Source organism: Panthera leo, chromosome A1 (genome assembly GCF_018350215.1).
Source record: "Panthera leo isolate Ple1 chromosome A1, P.leo_Ple1_pat1.1, whole genome shotgun sequence".
NCBI classification, from domain to species: Eukaryota; Metazoa; Chordata; class Mammalia; order Carnivora; family Felidae; genus Panthera; species Panthera leo.
In genome coordinates, this window is record NC_056679.1 from 116,194,314 (window position 1) to 116,216,494 (window position 22,181).

General features: G+C 44.6%; 1 protein-coding gene across 4 annotated transcripts in view; it reads left to right on the plus strand.

Annotated features, from left to right (window-relative positions):
* The window catches only part of CYSTM1 (cysteine rich transmembrane module containing 1), a 78,342-nt gene that overhangs the window by 10,651 nt on the left and 45,510 nt on the right, over window positions 1-22,181 (plus strand). Inside the window, exon 3 of one of the 4 annotated variants that reach the window (XM_042936918.1) lies at window positions 4,831-5,286. The exons of the other annotated variants lie outside the window; for them this stretch is intronic. Coding sequence (XP_042792852.1) covers window positions 4,831-5,119 — 289 coding nt within the window. The 3' untranslated portion in view covers window positions 5,120-5,286. Of the gene's footprint in view, window positions 1-4,830; window positions 5,287-22,181 lie in introns of those variants that run through there. 4 annotated transcript variants of the gene reach the window in all.

Consider the following 22,181-nt stretch of genomic DNA (forward strand, 5'->3'; position numbering starts at 1 on the left):
AGGTTGGAATGTTCCAGCTGCTTCCTCACTCTTACCTTTCATTAAGGACTTTGTTTTTTTTAGTAAACAAGGCGCCGTTTTTCTACCTTAGTCTTCTAAAATCAACCTGAGAAATACTTTGTGCAAGGATCACAGCTGTTTTTGCAGCTTTCTGCCCACATTTAGTTTCGGAGCTGCTATCTGGACTCTTACCTCCCCAGAGACCCTCCTGGACACAGTGTGACCTCTAGTGGAGGGACAGACCCAGGGCCTGAATTACACCCAGACAGATTGTTTCTGGTTTTCACAGTATTTTAAAAATTAGTTTTCACATCAAAATCCTGTTTGCTGGCTCCTCTTGAAAAATCAGAAAACCTAGGTAGAGGAGGTACTCACTGAGACTTTGCCAGGTTTGTTTGTTGGCGTCTATTTCCTGTCAATAACAGAGGCCACTGGAAGATGTATACAAATGGACACACCTATTACAAACGCGAGCTTCATATATGCAAGCATTCTCTAAATTTGTTTTGTTTATTCCTGCATCCCCAGAGCTTAGGATAGTCCCCCGCACATGGTAGACACTTAGCAAATGCACTAAATGAATATGTGGGTTTATGTTGCCCTGAGTTTTCATGCTTCATATGTCATGACCTAAATTATTATTAGCAGTCCATTTTATATGTATAAATGCAAATGGACACATAGGTTGGCATATTTCAGGGCTTTTCTTCAGAGCCATTGATGGGAACTTTATTGCAGTAATCCCCTGAGTCACCATCTAGGAGAAAAATGTGTTTTCCTCCAGGACTGGGATCCCAAGATCATTGTCCGATACCAGGTCACTTGAGGAATCAGTGCTCCAAAAAGTCACAATTAAAAATGCACACATTTATGTGATGCTTCTTGAGAACTTGAGGTACTGTACCAACATTTAAAGCATTAAGTGCTCCCTGGAGCACTTTCCTCAGAAACAATACTTCAGAGAGGAGAGTGCACTTAGCTAAAACCAATGGCAGGTTCTATGCCATGTCTCAACAAGGCTAAAACCTCTGAGTGCTGGAATTTGCTCCCCATTGGATGCAACCTTCCCGGAAATACAGAAGATGAGTTGACTACCAACTGGATTCAATGTTAGCTTATTGGACTGTTGTATTTCTTTTGTCTACAGGAGCCTTTCATAAGCTTGTGGCTTGGGTATTTGTGGCCTGTAGGGGTCAGCTGTGTTTTTTGTCTGCTTGGCATCCATGCTTCCTAGTTTTGGTAACTAAACTTCAATTTTCCTAGGGAAGCCATTGTTTGCACACTTTCAACTGTGGAATTGGGTGGTGGCTAACGCCACCCCCAGCTCCAGAGGAGAGCATGGAAGTAGCCAAGGTATCAATCTCTTGGCTCCAGCCACACGTTCAGAAAAAAGCAAGTTACCCAAAGCCAGTGCAAACACTAAGACTCCAATGTGTGTGGGGGAGGGGGGGGGTGGAGGGGGAGGGGGCAGGGCACACCTGGGGGGTTGCAGTCGGTTAAGCCTCTGACTCTTGATTTCAGCTCAGGTCATGATCTCATGGTAGTGGGATTGAGCATGAGGCTCTGTGCTGAGCATGGAGCCTGCTTAGGACTCTCTCTCTCTCTCTCTCTCTCTCTCTCTCTCTCTCTCCCCCCCCCCCCCCCCCCCCGCTCTGGCCCTCCCCTGTGTGCACACACACTCTCAAGATAAATAAAAAAACATTAAAAAAAACCCCAAAAACTCCAAACTGGAGCTTTTCTTAAGACTATTGGGAAAGAGGGGCACCTGGGTGGCTTAGTTGGTTAAGAGTCTGACTCTTTGTTTCGACTTAGGTCATGATTTCACAGTTCGTGAGATTGAGCCCCACATCCAGCTATGTGCTGATAGCACAGAGTCTGCTTGGGATTCTCTCTCTCCTTTGCTCTCTGCCCCTCCCCTGCTCTCTCTCTCTCTCTCTCAAAATAAATAAATAAACTTTTTTAAAAAATTAAAAAAAAAGACTATTGGGAAAGGTAATCCTTTTTGCTTGCTGGGACTTTTTGCTGTGAGAATATAATTCTGACCCTGCCAGAGGCACTGCTGGAGAATGTAGAGAGACAGAGCAAGAGAGGAGATTCCTTGGGACAGTGGTGACAGTGTTTGAATGCCTGGATCCAGCTTTACCTGAAGCTCAGATTCACCTCTGGATTTTTGGTTTCATGAGCCGATAAATAAAATCTCTCTCCTTTTTTTTTTTTTTTTTTTGAGAGAGAGAGAAGGTGCAAGTGAGTGAGGGGCAGAGAGAGAGAGAGAGAGAGGGAAAAAGATATATAGAGAAGAAGCGGGGCTCGTGTTTACCTGAAGAGGGGCTTGAGCTCACCGGAAGTGTGACTGAAACTCATGAACAGTGAAATCATGACCTGAGCCGAATCTGAGTCAGATGCTTTAACAATTGAGCCACCTAGGCACCCTCCCTCTCCTTCTTTCTTAAAACAATTTGAATAGCATTTTAGTCAATTGCAATGGAGATATTCCTGAATAACAAATTAGAATTTGAAAATGTAGGTCAGAAAAGGAGACACAAAAGTGTGAGACCCATTGCTCAGATAAAAACCAAAAACCATGATCCATGGCCAGAAGCAAACTGATGAGTTTGCCTCTTTTTCCTTGACGTGGACCTCAAATTCCATTAGACTCTGGCAGAGCAGTGAGCTAAGAAACAGTAGAAGAAGCATAATTTTTTTCTCATTTCTTTAATACCCTGACACACACACACACACACAAAGAATCTGGTCATCTTGTGCTGGATTTTGTGCTTGTGCTGGCCACATTCACTGGCTTTCCTTTCACATGTGTTCATTTGTCTGCTCTCATAATGGGAAGACATTGAAACAAACCAGAGGCCAGGTCTTAGTGGACTTTTCCAGTGTTTTAAAACTCTCTGAACTTGGGGCGCCTGGGTGGCTCAGTCAGGTAAGCATCCAACTCTTGCTTTCGGCTCAGGTCATGATCGCAGGCTCAGGTCATTATCTCACAGTTTATGAGCATTCCTTAGGATGCTCTCTCTCCCTCTCTCTCTGCGCCTCCCCCACTCACACTCTCTCTGTCCCTCTGAAAACATAAATGAACGTTAAAAAAAAAACCTCTTTGTTCTTGACGTAGAGGAATCCCACTAGCATTTGCCATTAAGCCTGTGAGCTCTAGAAAGATGTCATTCAGCTTGCACAGCATGTAGAGAAGTTCATTTCATAGAGTTACTGAGCGCTTCTGCATGCCAGGCTCCAACTTCCACAAATCCATGAGCTATTGGCGGCAGGCTTTCTCTTTTTGAGGAAGCCTTGTTTCCAGTCCTCGGTCAGCTCTTCTTTACCCTTTGCGGCTGCATCTTTGCCGTGGTTGCCCTTTACCTTCTGACCAGCCTGAATTCTGCTGCCCAATGATTCTTTACAAAAGACTGCATCCCATACCCATTTCCTGCTTCAAGGAGCTCCAGTGGCTCCCTGTAGTTTTCATTTTGAATGTATACTCTTCTTCTTGGCCTCGGATAAAGCTAATACCAAGAATAAAAGCTAACCACTTGGAGCATTTACTGCATGCTGGGCACTGTGCTACGGTTTCACATGCATTATCTCATTTAATTCTCAAAATGATGCTATGGTTATTAATGTTATCCCTATTTTTTCCCAGATGAGGAAACTGATACACAGAGAGGTTGAGTAACTTGCTTAAGTCACATGAACAGTAAGTGATGGAGTCCAAATGCAACCTGTCACTCCAGCTCCAAAGCCCATGTTCCTACCAGAAGATTCTGCTATCTCCAAGGCTCTTCCACAATCTGCTCTGTCTCTACCTTACTTCTCACAACTCTACCATTTCCTTGGTCCACTTAGGCTGGTCTTACAGTTGTGCCCACTGTTCTGTGATTTTGTTGTCTTTGCTTAGTTGTTTAGCCATTCATGCATTCACTCATTCACTCATTCAGCAAATATTTACTGAGCCCCTGTCCCAGGCGCTCATGTCATCTGGATGACAGGACCAAGATTAAGAATGCTCTCTTTTCTCCCCCTTCTCCAAATCCTGCCTTTCAAGGCTCTGCTCCACACCCTCCCTTTCGTGTATCCCAGCTTAGCCAATGTAGCTGGCATGGCCTCCCTCTCCTTGAATGCTGCGGGCACAGAAGGGCATGACCACCTAGTTGAGCATTCAACTTCACGGGGTTCCTCCAGGTCTCATGTGATCTTGCTGTCCTATCAGGAGGCAGATGCCTGGAGGACAAGGTGAGGGAACACCTTTCCTTTTGTATCTATCACAGCGTTGAGTACACATTAGGCATCTAAAGAAATATTTTTTCATCCAATTGTTGAGTGAACAAATGGGATTCAGGGAAATGTGATGGTTTTTAAAATGGCCTTGCGAAGGGGCACCTGGCTGGCCCAGTTGATAGAGCGTGTGACTCTTGATCTCAGGGTTGTGAGCTCAAGCCACACACTGGGAGTAGAGCCTACTTAAAAAAGGAAAAAAAAAGTGAAATAAAATGACCTTGTGAAAAATCTTGAATCTGGATTCTTCTTTTGATCAAGAATTCACGTAAAGTTTATGATATTCTTATGAGGTAGGTGTTATTAGCTCCCTTTTACAGATTAGATTGAGGCTCAGAGAAAATGGGTAACTTGCCCAAGTTCACAAAATGGATAAATCTCAGAGCACAGGCTCCCAACCACTGCATCATGCCTGCCTCTGCCATCCTTAGAAGATGGTTCTCTTGAATTCACAAATGTGGAAAAGCCATTGTAGTTTCTGTGGCTAATGAACTTTTACAGAAAATATGCTTTGTCAGGGCCTTCTACACAGACATTTTTCTTTATCTCTAGGGATGGAAGGAGGCTCACTGCTGTTGTAAAGAAACTTGGTGAAATTCCAGCAACTTCTACCACTGGCCCCACTGCTGAGTCCTGGGACTTGAGGTCAAATTCTAGAAAAGCGCCACATAGGATGTGCCTCCTGGCCACGTCTCTCTGGTCCTTGGATGCTTCCAGCAACACTCTTGGGGTTTGGACTCACATGAGAGCACTCCTTCACCGTGGAGGTGGGGGTGGGGGTGGGGAATGTTCTGTTTTTCTTTTGATAGTCAGGCCCTCTCACTCCCAACCAACCCAGTAAAATGGGAGAGGCCTTACTGAAACCTGTCTCATCATCTCTTCCTCCCCAGCATAACCCCCACGCGTCCCAGCTGGCATGAGAAACTTTCTTCCCTTTTAAGGCAGTTATCCCTGCCTTATACTCCCGTCTTCACTTTGCCCTGCCCTCATTAGAATTTCAGAGGCATATGCTTGCCCCCTAAGGGCCTGGAAAATTTTCCAGCCAAAAAAGTCTTACTGTCAGAGTGTAGTTATGGACATGCGGTCTCTGGTCTTCCCTCAGCATCAGTGTTCTCTGAAGGGTAGATCTTGCCCCCTGATGGTCCAAATATGATTTCGGGGTGTGCCTGAATGATCTTCATTCCTCAGAGGCCAACAGACAATGCTTTGTTCCCCTACCAACCTTGGAAAGACACTGGAATCACTCAGCATTCCTTCTCAAAATGCTGTTCACACCCCTTCTTGGATCTCTCTTTATCTTGCCCTCTCTTTCAGCAACCCTTTCCCAAACCACTGCTGCTTCTCCTTCCTCTCCAAGTCCTTCTTTGTCTCAGTTCCCAGCATGTTTCCTTCCACCACATCCTTCAAACTTCATTCTGGCCCAACTCTATCCCTGCCCTACCTGATGTCCAGTTGGAGTTCCCTTCCTCAGCTCTGCATACACCCCAGGTCTGGTTGCCCCTGCCCTGCTCCCAGTATCTTCCTGCCCACTGATCTCTGCCCCTTGGAACCTGGGCTGATGTTTTCAATCTCCTCTATTAGTACAACTCTTTCTGTCTGAAGCTATGATTTTTTTTTCTACCTTTCACAACTGTCTTTCCCCCCATTTATATGTGTTCCTCTGAAAAATAAATGTATGGGGGGGGGGGTGGCACCTGAGTGGCTCAGTAGGTTAAGCGTCCTACTTTTGATCTTGGCTCAGGTCATGATCTTGAGGTTCGTGAGTTCAAGCCCTGTATCAGGCTCTGCGCTGATAGTGTGGAGCCTGCTTGGGATTCTCTCTGTCCCCCTCTCTCTCTGCCCCTCCCCACTGGTGTACTCTTGCTCTCTCTCTCCAAAATAAATAAACTTCAAAAATAAAAATAAGTGTATCAAAGTAAAAAAAGTATCGCTTAAACACAACTATCAAGTAAATCATAAACAGTACAGGTGGTATTTTAATATGAGACACATTACCCATAAACTCCTGATCTTCAATGCCTTAGTCAGCTGGGTATTTGCCAAAAGGTGCTCACTATAAACTGATGATAAAATAACTTTTTTTTGTCTGTTAAATAAAACTCAACTGAGGAAATTTCACTTTTTAAAATGTTTTTATTTATTTTTGAGAGAGAGAGAGACAGAGTGAGCAGAGGAGGGGCAGAGAGAGACACACACAGAATCTGAAGCAGGCTCCAGGCTCTCAGCTGTCAGCACTGACCCCAATTTGGGGCTGGAACTCAGGAGCCATGAGGTCATGACCTGAGCCAAAGTCGGATGCTCAACTGACTGAGCCACTCGGGTACCCTTCAAGTGAGGAAATTTAAAGGTCTAACTGGCTTTATTACATGATTCCAAAATCGGGTAGCATCCCATGTACCAAACAGAGGGGAGTTCTGTTCTATAAAATGGAAGGTTTTATAAAAAGGTGGTTGGGGCAGGAAGTTATTAGCAAAAGGAAGGACAGGATTCTTTCACACCAGGTCACCTTCCTTTAGAAGGGTGGAGTAGAGGACTTAGTATAAGGCAGATTACCTGATTTTCCTTTAAAGGATGGAGAGCACCAGGTTACAGATTGCCTCATTGGTGCTGATCAGAAAATTCCCATGTTTATGGCAGAGGTTGAAACTGTAGTTAGGCTACGTTCTTAATCCTCCGTTTTGTGACTTGGCCAAAGTGACACCGTTTAGGGGCTATGGTTTTTGTTTTTACAGGTCTAAAATCCCATAGTCTGAGAGGGAAGGACAATGTATATGAAATGTCCATAACAGTGCAGGGAATGATCCTACAACTTAATTGAAACTCAATCAGCAAGAAGTCAAGTGGTGAGATAAGCAGGGGTTCTCAAACTGGGACCTCCACAGGATGTGAAATTTTCATTTTGAAGCTGATGGTCTAAGCCAGTAGAGGTGTAGGCCTATGGTTATAGCAAGCAAGAGAAGGGCACTGGAGGAAAATCAATTTCTGAAATGACTAACAAAAAAATCTATGCAAGTTGGACTCGTAGGTTTCTCCTCGACTTTGCTCAGGGAGTGTTTTGGTGATTTTCTCTTTCCGTTGGAAGAGAGGAAGGACTTAAGACAGGAAGTCTGAGCCTGAATGAATGAGGTCTTAACGACATTCCGACATTCCGTATCAAAGGCTGCACTACTTGCTGTAAAGTTTATGGGGAAAAGTTGCCGGAGAGCAATCCAGTTAGCCTTAGCCCCGGTCCTCTCCCGTACAGCTCAGGAAATAATCCCCCGAAGTAGCTAGACCCAGCAGACACCAGGAGGAGCGGCCTACAACGAACCCTGCCAGAGCAGGATACAACAGGGACCCAAGGCCTGCCTTCCAGGCATCTGCACTGGCGGCGAGAAGATATCATCTGGGAGCGTAGGCGGGGGCAGGGAGGCCAGGCTGGCGTCTCCAGTCCCCACTGCACCTACCGACCCGCAGCGCTCTGTAGGCGCCCGGAGGCCAGGCGGCTGGGAGCGGGGCTCGTGCTGTGACACCGCCCCTCGCCTCGCCCCGCCCTTCCCCGCGCGCGTTGCCAGGGTGATCAGGTGACTCTGAGCTTGCGGCGCTCGGGGCGGCCGTGACGTCAGGCGCGCCGCTGCTCCTCTCTAGCTGGGTGGCAGGTGCAGTGTATCTGGTGCGGTCTCATCTGGTCGGATCAGGTCCGGAACAAACCAGTGCCCTACCGGTTGGAGAAGAGAAGAGGTGAGGCGCGGGCCGCGGGCCCGACCAGGCTGGGACTAGGGAGCGGGTGAGGTGAGGGCGGGGCCCTTCGGGGGTTTGGCGCACCCCCGAGCTCCCCAAAGAGCGCCCCGAGAGCGGCGGGCACCCGGGCGAGGTGGACTGACTCAGGGTGGGGTGTGCGCAGCGTCCGGGGAGGGGCTGGGAGCCGGCCCAAAGCCCACCCGGGAGCCCCACGGCTGTTCATCCGGTTGTCGGTCGCGAGCCGCTGGCGGAGGCCGGGAGGGTGGAGATCCTGCGCCGCCCGCCCGTCTTCTGGGCCATGAACTAAAGGGGCTCAGCATTTCAAGCGGCCTCCCGGTGCCCGGAGTTGGCCTGCTCGGAGCGGGTCTCGCCACACCCCGTCCCGGGGGACTTCTCTGAGAGGCTTGTGCAACTCTTCTCCTTGGGCAGCGATTTCTGAGGAGCTGGCGGGGGGGGGGGTGGGGGGGAGCGGGGGCTGGTGCCGGGAGGCCGCTTGGGAGCCCCACAAGTGGGAGCAGAGGCCGGCGTATTCAGAGAAAGTGCTTCGGAGAAAAGGAGGGAGTGAATTGGGATCTCAGTGGACCTGTTGGGGTAGGTGAAATCTGAGCAGAGTCCTGAGGGGTGGGGACTAATCTCCCTGCAGCGGTTGGGGGTTGGAAGAAGCTGAGAGAGGGAAAGAGGACCTCTGGAGAAGGGAGGGAGGAAAAAGGGACGTCTGCGGAAGGAGAGCATGAGCTTTGCGATAGAGGTAAAGGAACGACGACTGTTGGGTGACTGGACCGAGTGCTAGGGCTGTTTGCGGGGGAAAAAAGTTTGGAGGATTAGGTTAGGACCGGTTAGGAAATATTTTTGAGTGCCCAGCTGAGGGTTTGTGTGCTGTGGGGGAGCCATTGAAGCGTCGGCTGGATTGGGGGTCGGGAGAACACTGGGATGGGGAGACACTGAGGTGGCTGTTGCGACAGCCTGGGAAAGAGGTGACCACACCTAGAACTCTGGTCTGATGGGGTTCTGCGACCCCTGCTTAGGAAATATTTATAACGGGTGAGGAGGAAAGCACCCAGGTGCCTGCCTACACCCGAGCCATTGTTAGCAGATTGAAAAATCCTCAAAGAGAAGGGAAACACCCATCTGCAGTTCATTTTCTTATTCTCTGTCTCTCTTTTTTAAAGATTTTACTTTTCAAAGTAATCGCTACACCCTACGTGGGGCTTCAACTTACAACCCCAAGGTCAAGAGTCGCTGGCTCTACTGACTGATCTAGCCAGGTGCCCCTCTTGTCTCTTTAGACCAGATTTAATGTCTATGTGTGAGATTGCCTGTCTCATTAAGTGCGGAGGTTGTATTGTCCACAACACTTGGCCTTCAGAAGTTTCAGAGTATGGTACAAATGCCTCTGATTCCCAAAGTGAAACCCAACCCCCAAGTGATTGGTAGGAGAGTTAATGGGGGAAATTTATTACAGGATAATCAATGCCCAAAACATGAAAATGGAACATTGGGGAAACTGAAAGGAGTCCCATGCTTTGTTAATTGTAGAACTAAGAGTTCCCTTTTCACATCTATTACCCTCAACTTGTGCGCTTCTCCACCTAAGGCTGTTTAATTGGATGTTTGTCTTAATTTCCTGAGAAACAAGAAGTTTTGATTATTGAAAAGGAATGATTTGGTGATTTATAGTTTTTCCCAGCTCTGAAATTTACTAATTCTGTGACCACACACACACACACACACACACACACAAATAGCACTGCCATCCTTTATTATTTTAAGTTTATTATTTTGAGAGATAGCTCACACAAGCAGGAGAAGGACAGAGAGAGGGAGAGAGAGAATCCCAAGGTGACAGTGCAGAGTCGGACATGCGGCTCAAACCCACGAACCGTGAGATAGTGCCCTGAGCTGAAATCAGGAGTCTGGGCCCTAACTGACTGAGCCACCCAAGTGCCCCATTTTATACAAAACCTTAACAACTTATGTTTTCTGGAAGGACATGAAATGACTGAACCTTGCTACCAATTTGTTTTGTGTATGTTTGCTGCAGAAAATAGAATTGGACCTCCAGGGATCCTGTCCAGTAAAAGGTGGTTTTGGGAACTGCGGAGAACTTGGGAAGGTGGCCGCAGCTGGTTTGTGTATAAATGTAGAAACCAGCACAGCACTCAAGGGAGGGCAAATCCAGAGTGGTGGCACCTGGGGAAAATAAACTTCACTTCAGATCAGTGACTTCATTCTCTGTAAAAGAAGGCTTAAGATAGGTCACCTGAGCAATGGCTGTTTATCACGCATTAGCATGTACTGAAGAGTTTTTCCTTATAATATTACAAGTGGTAGGGCTTGTTATGATAGTGACTTTTAAAGGTCTTTACAGGAGTCCCATGCTTTACAAGAATCTCTGGAGGTTAGATTTCTTGGCCACTTTTTTAAACCGTTGTTAACAATTTTCTAAATCTCTTCAAAAGTATTTGAACCAGCCAACTAATCATGCTTCCTTTGGAAAGAAACAGCCCCCAACCCCCAAACACTATAACTATGTGCTGTCAGGGCGGTTAAGTAGGCCAAGAGTTGTGGGAAATTTTCCACTTTCATTCACCCATACCACCCCCACAAGTTTTCCCATTGGTAGAGAATATGACTTCATTGTCAGGAAAAAAAAGTTTGTGTATTTCCCTAAACGTAAGCTATGATAGCTCCCAGGGCTGGCTGTTCCTGTGTTGAAGAACAGGAATGCTCTCCTTTAAGGGGCTCTCAGCCAAAGTAGGGCTGGGGTATAGGCCAGAGACTGAGCCAAGGAGAATTCTCAGTCCTTGGCCTTTGTCACCCAAGGCCCTGGGCAGGGCCCACCGTTCTTGGGATGGTAACATTCCTCGACCTTGAAACGGGATAATGGTTAGTACTCCCTTCCCAGAGGTACCAAGGAGAATTAATGAGAGGCTTACATGAAATTAATGTAATTAATTCATTACTTACATTGATGCTCCTCCAAAGCTGAATTTTTTTCTCCACAAGTCAAGATGTGACAGGGAGGCTAAGGGAAGTCTCCCCGAACTGTTGACAAGCTCCCGTCTTTATTAGGTATATGTTATAGGGAAAACATTGCGCAATATGTCAGGAGCTACATGCCAGTAAGAACTTATAGAAAGCGTGCAAAGAAACAAGGCATTCCCAAGACTACAAAAGAGATATTCCATAGATAACATGGTCTCAGGAATTCATGAGCACAGGCAGGACCCAGTCCCTAAATATGCCTTAACTAGATAGTGGTCAGGTGTCCTCTGCAGGGCCAGAAAGCAGTGTAATGTGTTCCCTATAATCTCCTTAACCAGGACATAGCTATTTGATTTCCTACATATCCCTCTTTTTTTTTTTTTAAAGAATCTTGTTCATGGGAGTTGAGGAGGGCAATCTGTTGTCATTCATGATGTCTCAAGGAGGCCACTATGGTGTAGATCATTTGGAGAGCTTAGCCAAGTTTTGAGAAACCACAGCTAGATATGCTAAAAACCTGTTTTCTGGGGTTGGTGGCTCTCTGCCATGGCACATTACTTTGGTCACATGTTGATCGAGCTTCTTAAGTTGTCCCCAGGTGACATCATTTGCCTTGGTCACTTGTGGGCATAGTCTCCACTGTTGTCCAGGATGAGGTCTATCCGAAGTCCGGACAATGTCACATTTTTTCCTGAACATGTCGATTCTGCCACCTAAAAATCTTCCTCTCAAAGCTATCACTTTCACTTTAGGGTCACCAATTTCGGGTTTGGCTTATCACGTCAGGGTCACCAGTTGTGGGTTCAGCTTTTGGCTTTGTCCAGCAAAGTCAAAGATGGCAAAAAGGATTACTCAAGACTTCACAAGTCAGGGGGCGCCTGGATGGCTCAGTCAGTTAAGCATCCGACTCTTGGTTTCAGATCAGGTCACGATCTCGAGGTTCATGGGATCAAGCCCTGCTTTGGGCTCTGTGCTGATAGTGTAGAGCCTGCTTGGGATCCTTCCCCCCCCCCCCCCCCCCCCCCCCCCCCCCCCCCCGCCCCTTCCCTGCTTGCGCTCTCTCTCAAATAAACTTAAAAAAAATTGGGAAAAAAAAAAAAAAAAGACTCCACAAGTCAAGAGAGGTGAGACGGAGACTAAGGGGAGTCTCCCTGAGCTTCTCTCCCTGAAAATTGTAATTCTTGGATGAACGGATGTTTTGAGATTAGTGAAATAAAAAAGAGATGGACATTCTAAATTTTTGTGAAAGCCTCATGCAAACTCTAAGGTGTTTTTATTATTTTTTTCCTGGGGTATTTAGGCTTATCAGTACACTTATAATCAAGATCTGGAGGCCTGAGGGTAAACTCCATGTTTGTGTTTGATAAGGAAATAATTTCAAATGGTTCCCCACTCTTTTCTGCTTCCCTTAGAGTGCCTGGAATAAACCAGTAACCTAGCTGGGCATGGAGCTTTCTGGAGGTTTTTGTATCCAATATCCTTTCAACTCTAAAGGAGTTAGTTATTAAGTTCATCAGAGGTAAAAGTGGATAATAATGCTCCCTAAATTAAATGAGGAGTGAAATAGTCATCTTTTAAAATTCCCGTGTTCTGTGTCAGTCCGTTGGTCCTCTTACTCAGTCAGACACTCACATGCTTGCTGATGTGCCCAGGGACTCTATAGAACTATAATATCCATCTCTTAGACTTCTGGCATTTGTCGACTAGGCATGAGGGGAATCCTGACCGGAGAGGCTTGTTTTTCTCAGGCAGCGCTTGGCCAAGGCTGCTAATTGGCTTGGCTATAAAGTGGGAGTCAGCAATTAAACAGCAGCATAGAAGCGAGGGGATTGGGCATGAGTTGACCCTCCAGTCAAAAAGGTTCACACTACTTGGTGTGCTGTTTACAAAGGACTCTTCAAAAGGAAATGAACTCACTGACTTCTTAAGTAGGTTTTAGGAGACATAGGTGGAATATTGGTATTGATTGTAGGCTGCAGAACCAGTTAGGAAACTGGATGGATCCTCATTTCTAAAGCCAGGAAGACAAATGGTTTGAATCTAGTCTCTATGGACAGCAAGCCTGTGTATGATTTTGCTGAAAACAAGGGATGATTTATATTTTTGTGAACCCTTTCAATTAAAAGGTTTAAGGGAGTGTTGGTAGTCATGGTGGGAGGAGAGTTTGATCTGAGTTTACTCCCTGGGGAGTAATGCTGTATTCATAGTGCCTATCTTTAGTTCTCCAGTTTATGCTGAAAGAATCATTAGTCCCCAGAGAGTTGTTCCAAAAAATACATCCTTACTGAAAACTATCAGACCACGTGCTCATTGTGCAAAGAAAGATAGGGATGGGGAACAATTAACTGTAAAGTTATTTGGGAAGGCGACCACCTGGGAGGAGGTGCTAGACTTCTGCCACTTGACATTGTTGATGCTGCCTGCAGTACTTTACCAGTCAGCTTTCAGTGTCAGGACCTGGGGCAGGATCATTTGGGGAGCATATGTCAACTCACAACTTCGAGATCACGAGTGCTGTGTTCCACTGAGTGAGCCAGCTGGGCGCCCTGTCCTTATCTTGACTATTGTAAATAATGCTGCAGTAAACATAGGGGTGCATTTATGTTTTCAAATTAGTTTTTTGTTGGTTGGTTTGGTTTGGTTTGGTTTTCTTTGGGTAAATACCCAGTGGTGGAATTACTGGATCATATGGTAACTCTATTTTTACCTTGAGGAACCTCCATACTGTTTTTCACAGTGGCTGTACCAGTTTATATTCCCACCAACAGTACACAAGGGCTCCTTTCCACATCCTCACCACCACTTCTTGTTACTTGTCTGATTCTAGCCATTCTGATGGGTGTAAGGTGCTGTTTGTTTGTGGTTTTGATTTGCTTTTCCCTGATAATTAGTGACGTTGAGCATCTTTTCATGTGTCAGCCATCTGTATGTCGTCTTTGGAAAAATGTCTGTTTAGATCCTCTGCCCATTTTTTTTTTTTTTTTTTTTTTTATTTATTTTTGGGACAGAGAGAGACAGAGCATGAACGGGGGAGGGGCAGAGAGAGAGGGAGACACAGAAGCGGAAACAGGCTCCAGGCTCCGAGCCATCAGCCCAGAGCCTGACGCGGGGCTCGAACCCACGGACCGCGAGATCGTGACCTGGCTGAAGTCGGACGCTTAACCGACTGCGCCACCCAGGCGCCCCCTCTGCCCATTTTTTAATTGGATTTGTTTTTCTGCTGTTGAGTTGTAGAAGATTGATCTGTCTATATATTTTAAAGATCTTTATATTTTGGATATTAACCCCTTATTGGATCAATCATTTGCACGTATCTTCTCCCATCAGCAGGTTTTGTTGATGGTTTCTTTTGTTGTGCAAAGAATTTTTATTTTGGTGTAGTCCCAATAGTTTAATTTTGCTTTTGTTTTCCTTGCTTGAGGAGACGCATCATAGAAAAATGTTTCTATGACCAATGTCAAATAAATTACTGCCTTAAAAAAAATAATAAAAAATTTAGGGGCACCTGGGTGGCTCAGTAGGTTAAGTGTCTCAACTTCGGCTCAGGTCATGATCTCAGTTTGTGAGTTCGATCCCTGTGTTGGTCTCTGTGCTGATAGCTTAGAGCCTGGAGCCTGCTTTGTATTCTCTGTCTCACCCTCTCCCCTCCCTCCCCCTCCCTCCCCCTCCCTCCCCCTCCCTCCCCCGCCTTCACTCATGTTCTCTTTGTCTCTCAAGAGTAAACATTAAAAAAAAATATTGCATATGTTTTCTTTTAGTTTTATGGTTTCTGGTCTCACATTTAAGTCTGTAATCCACTTTGAGTATTTTTGTGTATGGTAAGAGATTGGTCCAGTCTCATTCTTTTGCATGTAGCTGTCCAGTTTTCCCAGCACCATTTGTTGTAGAGACAGTCTTTTCCCCATTGTATATTCTTGCCTCCTTTGTCGTAGATTAATTGACCATATAAGCGTTTGTTTCTGGGTGGATGCAGTTTTTTTGTTTTGTTTTGTTTTTAACTCATGAGTATCTTACACTACTTTGAGCCCCTTGTCGTCCTCATACACAGTAGCTCTTTGTGGATGTTAGTGACGGAAATCTTGGAGTTACCTAGCATTTGTTTTTTCTAGCCTTTGTTGGCCTTGATGTCTATGGCTCTAAAGTTACAAAGATGAAGAAAGGAGGGGAGAGACGTCGCTGCCTTGGGACGGTAAGGTCTGGTCGGGCAGCCCACATTGGCACATGGCAGGCAGCAGTGTCTCTTGCTGGTGTGAAGGGAGATTCCCTCCTGCCCATTAAGAGGCACCCCACAGCTCTGGCTAGGCTGCTGCTTTTCTCAGAGGGTCATGAGAGCACGCTAATGGCAGAGCAAAGCCCTGACTAGCCTGGTAGCCGGCAGGAACCAGGAGTGCTTAGTTAAATTGCCAGCACATTAAGCTGTAGGGGCCTCTTTCTGAGCCATCAGGATTTCAGGTTTCCCACAAAGCCTAATCTAATGCTCTGGGAGGGGGCAGGGGAGCCAGTCTTTCTGGGGCTGTGCTGGTGGGGGACCTGGCCTGGGAAGTGGCCTTGTCAGGCTTGTTGAGAGGGATGGACCTGTCCCTTTTTAGTGTGTCCTCTCAACTTGGCAGGGGGCAGAGCTGGGCTCTTTTCCCTCTCTCCCGCTATAACCTATCCTTTCATGTCCCCAACTCACTTTCTGTGTTAATAGGTTTTTTCCTCTTTTTCTGTCCCTTCTGTTCACTGCCGCTTTCTCTTTCCATGCTCCCTCTTGCTGGGCCTCATTTTCTGTCCATTGTCACTTTGAGGGCTGGCTATTTGAAGTTCCGGGAGTTACAATGCTGTCCCATATGTCCCAGTGACTAGATTTAATTCAGAGGTCCCCAACCTTTTTTTCTGAGGAGGAGCCAACCTTTACTTCCCCACTGGCTTTCAGATAGCATCTTAGCTCGGTTACTGACCAGACTCCCTGAGCTGAGTGGTTGGGTGAGGTGGAGGTGTCTTTTCCCCACTTGGGGGTCCCAGTGGTGTGGGGAGGGAGTTGTCAGGATTTGCTGGCATTGTTGGGAGCTATCACACAAGCTGAGGTCCACCCTTGGGGAGTCCTTCGAGAAGCTGAAGGCAGAAGTAAATCCTACATCCAGGCAGACCTGTGGTTTCTGCAGAGAACCGTGTATGAGCAATAAAGGCTGGAAAGGGGGTCCTTGGCGAGGCGATCCTGGAAGCCATGAGACCATTTGCAGCTGTGGATTGTGCTCTGGAGCTGGGGTTTTCCATGTGGCAACTGGAACAGAGTGTTTTCTCACTGGTAGTTTAGATGGTTGTTGGAAGCATGGCTTTCCATTTAGTGAGTTAGGAGATAGATTATTTTCTCCTAAAAGCCATGTGGCAGACTTTACCCAAAGATGATCAGCAGGGGTTTTAACTTTTATTGTCAAATATGTGTGGAAATTACATATAACAAAAAAGTACAGTTGAATGAATAATTATATTCGTTAATATAACTGTAATGTATTCAAGTTTAGAAATAGAACTTTATTTTTAAACCCAAATGGGGTAATAGAACGCGTTGTGTTGCAATTTGCTGTTTTGAGTCTGTCGGCGTTTTTCCACATCAGCACATGTAATTCTGCCTCATTCTTAAAGGCCAAATAGTGATGCCATGGTTTGGAAGTTCCATGGTTTATTTAACCATTCCCATATTGGTGGCCCTTTGGGATGTTATACATCATGTGCGTGCGTGTGTGTGTGTGTGTGAGAGAGAGAGAGAGAGAGAGAGAGAGAGATGTGTTATATAGCTATTATAAATAAATGCTGTAATATCTGTGGAGGGGGTATGAAGTTGTGTGCATTGAAGATTTTTTTTTTGCATACCAGAACTAGTGTATATCTGTAAGATAAATTCCTAAAGGGTGAATTGCTGGTTCGAAGGATAGGGTGTTGTTACTTATTAAAGGTTTCACTTAAAAACATGCCTTTATTGAAGAATATGTAAGAAAACAGAATCATCACTATGTAAAAAGAAAGGATGTTTCCTCCAAACATTAGGGAGGAATGGTATACCAATGCCTAGACAGCTTAGGTAGGCTATTTTAGTTGTCGATAGATATTTTCATGTAGCAATTATTTTTTTAATGGCTGTTGAATAAGTGTTGATGTTAGATTTTATAGAGCAACGAGTATGGATCCAGCCAGAGGTTCTTTATAGAAAGCTTTATACAAAAAAATGTTATCAGGTGATATGTTACCTCTCTGGAGGGGAACTTCTCTGAATTTTCTCGAAGTCTCCCAGGCTGGCTGAATGCTAAAATATGCATACCAAGTTTAATGTTGGAGGGAGGTGAGATTGATTGGCTGTAATATTTTCAAATAATGTTGATAATTATATAATATCCACATAAATATCCACATAGTAATGTGGATAATTAACCTGGGGATGACTTTTTAGACTTTATTACTAATGTATCAGGACAAGTTGAATATGCTTACGTCTTTGTGTTATCTTAATGTTGGGGATGGTGGCTTAAAGCACTTACCAGAATGGCATTACCAAATCATGTTGCTAAATAGTTTGCAGGATTTTAGGTTCCTCTGTAGTTTTTGTTTTTATGTCAAATTCTGTGTGAGAAAGGAAAATTAGATGCTGTTTGAAGCTCTTCATTACTCTAGGACAGGGCCTCCAGAGATAGATGATCCACCATTATTTCTTCAACTTTCACGTGCCTTTTGATGCCCTTGTTCCGTGAAAGGTGCCATTTCTGAGATATGTGTCATTGTGTCCTCCACAGAGAGGCTGCAGGCCAGAATGTTGACACAAAAGACATGCTCTAATATTCATTCATGGATTATATGAGGGCAGCTCAGGACCTGGTAGAACTGGCGAACAAACGATCCTGAATGAGGTAGGGGATGGCTAATATTTGGGAAATTGACACCAGAATCAGTGTTTGGACGATGATGAAGTAACAGTGCAGGTTATATTCTTCCAACCTGCCCCCCAAAGAAAATCAACTTAGGAAATGGTGGCACTGCAAAATGTGTTAGAAATGGTGAACAAGTTATAAAATCACAGATCTTGCCCATGTTGTGATAATTAACTCTCACGGGTCTCCTGGTGTTGCTCTGTTGTTGGGAGCATCACTACCTTCTTTAAAAGGTCAATTCCCTGCTGTTGCTAGTCCCTGGGGCTCTTGTGTAAAGTTGTCCGTGTCAGGAGTAGGTTGTTCCTAGGCGAAGGCCCGTGGTTCTGGAATGCCTGTCCTTGTGGTCTGGGCTCAGGGGTTCAGAGTAGAGGCCATTTGTTGCTTCTCAGCTGTGCTCCCTGCCCAGTCACTTTGTTTGCGACACAACTTCCTGTACTGGTGGGGCCATTCATGCACACTTCTTGCATCTGTTTCAGTAAAATTACGGAACTCATTAAGGTGACTGCCCATAGTGAGTTTTGTCTCGTCTTTATAGCCAAACTATCACTATACCCTAGCAATTTGGAGAACTTCCAGCATTTTCCATCTGATGCAATAACAGACAAATGGAAAGAGTCATTTTATTTTTACTGTTAGCAGTACCAAAGGGTGAGAGCAAGCCAGCTAGGATTTTTTGCCTCATACCCCTGGTACTGGGATGTCGTGTCCTTAATATTGTTGAATGCTGTTTATCGTTGAATAAACAAATGGTTAGGTTTGCCAACAGTAACAGACAAGCATAAATAAAGTTGGGTGAATCCTTTTACAAGAGGTAATAACTGTAGAAAAGGAAGCTGCAGTGAAATGGAGGTTTATTCTTAGCAAGGCTGTTTGTGAACTGACCCTTTGGCCTCATCCCATCCTGTCTACTTTGGCCATAATGAACCCATTCACCTCCTCCAGTGTGCTCAGGTCTTTCTCACAGGCGGCTGTCTCTTACCAGACAGTGAAGGGTGAGTAGTCAGGGATTTCTGTTTATGCTTAACTATCAATGTGATAATTGCTTCCTCTGAGTAGCTTTCTCTGACTTCCAGGACTTATTGTCTCTACTTTGAGCTTGCTGTGCTAAGTGCTTCCTCCCTCTCAGCTTGGTTTTGTAATTGCTGACATTAATGTCTGCCTCTCTCACTAGCCCCAGTGGAAGTTCTTACTTACCATTATGTCCGTAGTGCCTGGAACCGCTGGTGCTGGGTCACAGTGGGTGCTTCTGGAAGTATTTGTGGAATGAACAAATGACTATGAATGGAATAAACCAACATGCCAGTGCTAAAACTTAATGAAAACCCTAAGCCTCAGAGGATAGAGCGGCACAAAACCAGTAATTCTAAAGCTTTTTTTAGCCCAACAAACCATACCCAAAATTATGGGTATGAGAATCAAGAAAAAATGAGGGACCGAGAATATAAATACTCTGTTTACGAAGATCTTGTTAAAAGGCCAACAAATCAAGGAGTTAAAAAAAGACACAGAGGAGGTCGTTAGAATAAGATCTGCTCTCATGCTTTTAAACTTTAAGACAATTTTATAAATTCTGAAGAAGGATATGTGAGGATGGAGGGATAAGCATGACTTCTGGCTTTGGTGATAAGAATAGTTTCAAGCAAAGAGGTCTGTATGTAAGCAAGAGAACTTTTTCCTCCCATGTCTGATACTCAGCCAAGTGACTTCTTAGTTTGAAGCAGAAAGAAAACATTTAAAGAACTTAAGGACCTGAAGTAGCCTGTGAAAAAAGAATTATAATTACAGAAATTACTATAAAAATTAGTGAAGAGCAGATATAAAAGAGGTTACCAACAAGGGTTAAATTAGTAGTAGGAAGGGATATCGGGGTCCTGCGAGTGGATAGATAGGAGGCCTACAGAGGTGTTCTAGCAGTTAAGACGAGCAGCCTGAAAATATTAGAAAGCACTAAGAAAACCTTTTTTTCCCCTGACTATAGAATTTCCCTTATTAAAACTTTCAGAAATACAAAAGAATATAAGTAACAATTGCTCATACTTTCAGCACCCAGGGAAAACCACTATAAATGTTTTTTTTCCTTTTAGCCAAATTTTGTCTGTCTGCTGTTACTGTACAACTTAAAGTGTGAGAATTTTAATGTACAACTCAATGGGTTTTTGTAGTATTCATATAAACATGACTCAGCTCAAGATGTAGAACATTTCTATCATTCCAGAAGGCTCCCTTTGTGCCTCTTCCAGTCAATATCCGTATATTCCTTTTGGCTGTTCTCAACCCTCATATACATGGAATCTTACAGTGTGAAGTCTGTTGAATCTGGCTCCTTTTATTCATCATCATCTGTGAGATTCATCCACATGTAATATTTGTTCTTTGTTTCTTTCCTTTTCTTTCTTTTTTTTTTTTTTTTTTGCTGGACAGTTTTCTGTTGTATATACCACAAGCTATCTGTTGTGCTGTGATGAGCATTTGGACAGTTCCCACTGTGGGGCTATTATAAATAAAACTGCTTTGAATGTTCTTATGGACTCACTACACGTTAGTCCACATCTGAGAGCAGACTTACGGGGTCATAAATACTGATATCAATAATATTTTTTCCATTGGGGCTGTTTAGTTTTTCCAGAGGAAAGTTCTTTACTGTATTCTCTTCAGGGTCAATGCCAGGCTACCAGGCATCTTGTAATTAAAAAATAATAACAACTTTGAAACATACCATTCTTTCCCGTGTGTCTACTTTGTTTGAGGTCTTATCTTATAGGACCACTTTCTGAAAGCATGGTTGCTGGTCTTCTCATTGTATGTCTGAATGCTAATCCTGGGACTTGGAGCTTGTCTGGAATGGGATCGCCACATTGCAGTGTTCAGTGCAGTCTATTAATGGATCTTGGCTGCTGCTTGATTTGAGCTTATTTGAGGCCCTAACTTATCTTTAATAGTACAACTTCCAGTTTACATTTGACCCTTGGTGTAACACACTCTGGTATAGTAGGGTGTGTATTTCACCTGAGCAAATTTATAAAGGGAAAATGTTTATGGTGCAGAGTTCAGTATCATACCTTAAATTGAAAGCTCATTTGTGTTTGGATTATATTAAGTGTTTTGCACTAGACTGTATCAGTGTTAGGTAGCCTTTGTTTTGTTTTTACTTTGGTTGGCTTCTGTACAAACTTGGGATTCCCAATTGATTAAGCAAAGTCGTGCTTTTCAAATGCCAGCCCCACGATCTTTGATCTCAGCACAGATGCTGTTTCTGTGGCTTTCCCTCTTACTGGAATTTTTTTAACTTGAAGGAAAATGAAGATAGATGCAGATTTTTATCCCTTTAAGATGACTGTGTGTCTTCAGAACACAGGGACAGAAGGAGGGGGCATGGTAGCTGGAGTGCCTGCGTGGTGTATGTTCTTTATAAGTGCCTCTTGGGATTTCCCCCCTAGACATGAAGTGATTCCTCAGGTAGAAGGAGAAAGGTACATCCCAGAAATGAGGGGGAAACATGATGGAGGGAGGAGAGAGGACACATACATTATTGAGGGTTCCAGGAAGAGAACAGCATGGGGATAATGGGGTTAGATGCAAGTAGATAGATCAAGATGAGTCATGAAACACTGAAGTCTGAAGCTGTAATAGTTTTATACGCTTTGTTCTTTTTTCCTTCTCACGGGTCGCTGTTCTCAGAACAATGTCTGCAGACTTTGGTCCGGACTTTGCTAGAGTGAGAATGATCATTACTACAGGGTCTTGTTGGACTAATCAAGATAAAATAGTGTTTCAATGGGATTAGGCCCTTTCACAGGAGACCCCACTCCCCATATACTGAATTTCTGGAAAGCTTAGTTACGATGACTGTGTTCTTCTGTGACTTAAAAAGTAAATAATGGAATAGCCATTGGGCGAAAGGGTCAATGAGACTGAGTTCTATTGCAAACAAGCGCTCACTAGGTTTTCCACAGCCTTCTTGGTAGAAGTCTTTGCATTAGGATAAGGCGAAAGCCATTCCCAGGTCAGAGTGTGATGTCATGTTGGCAGAGAGCAGAGAAGGGAAAGAACTCTAGTTTTTTTCTGAATCCCTGTTAGGCCCCTGGAAAAATAAGAGCCTCTAAAATGAGGGATAGAATGCAGATGTCAAAATAGAGACTCTGGAGCCATTCTGCTTCCATATTATGAAGTTTGAATTTATAATCACCTCCTTCAAGTGACACACTCACCTCCTGCTGGGTTTAAGCCCCTGCTCCTATCTAGCTGTTTACCACTTTTCTAAATATCACTCTCCTTATGTTTTCCTTTTGAGCCAGT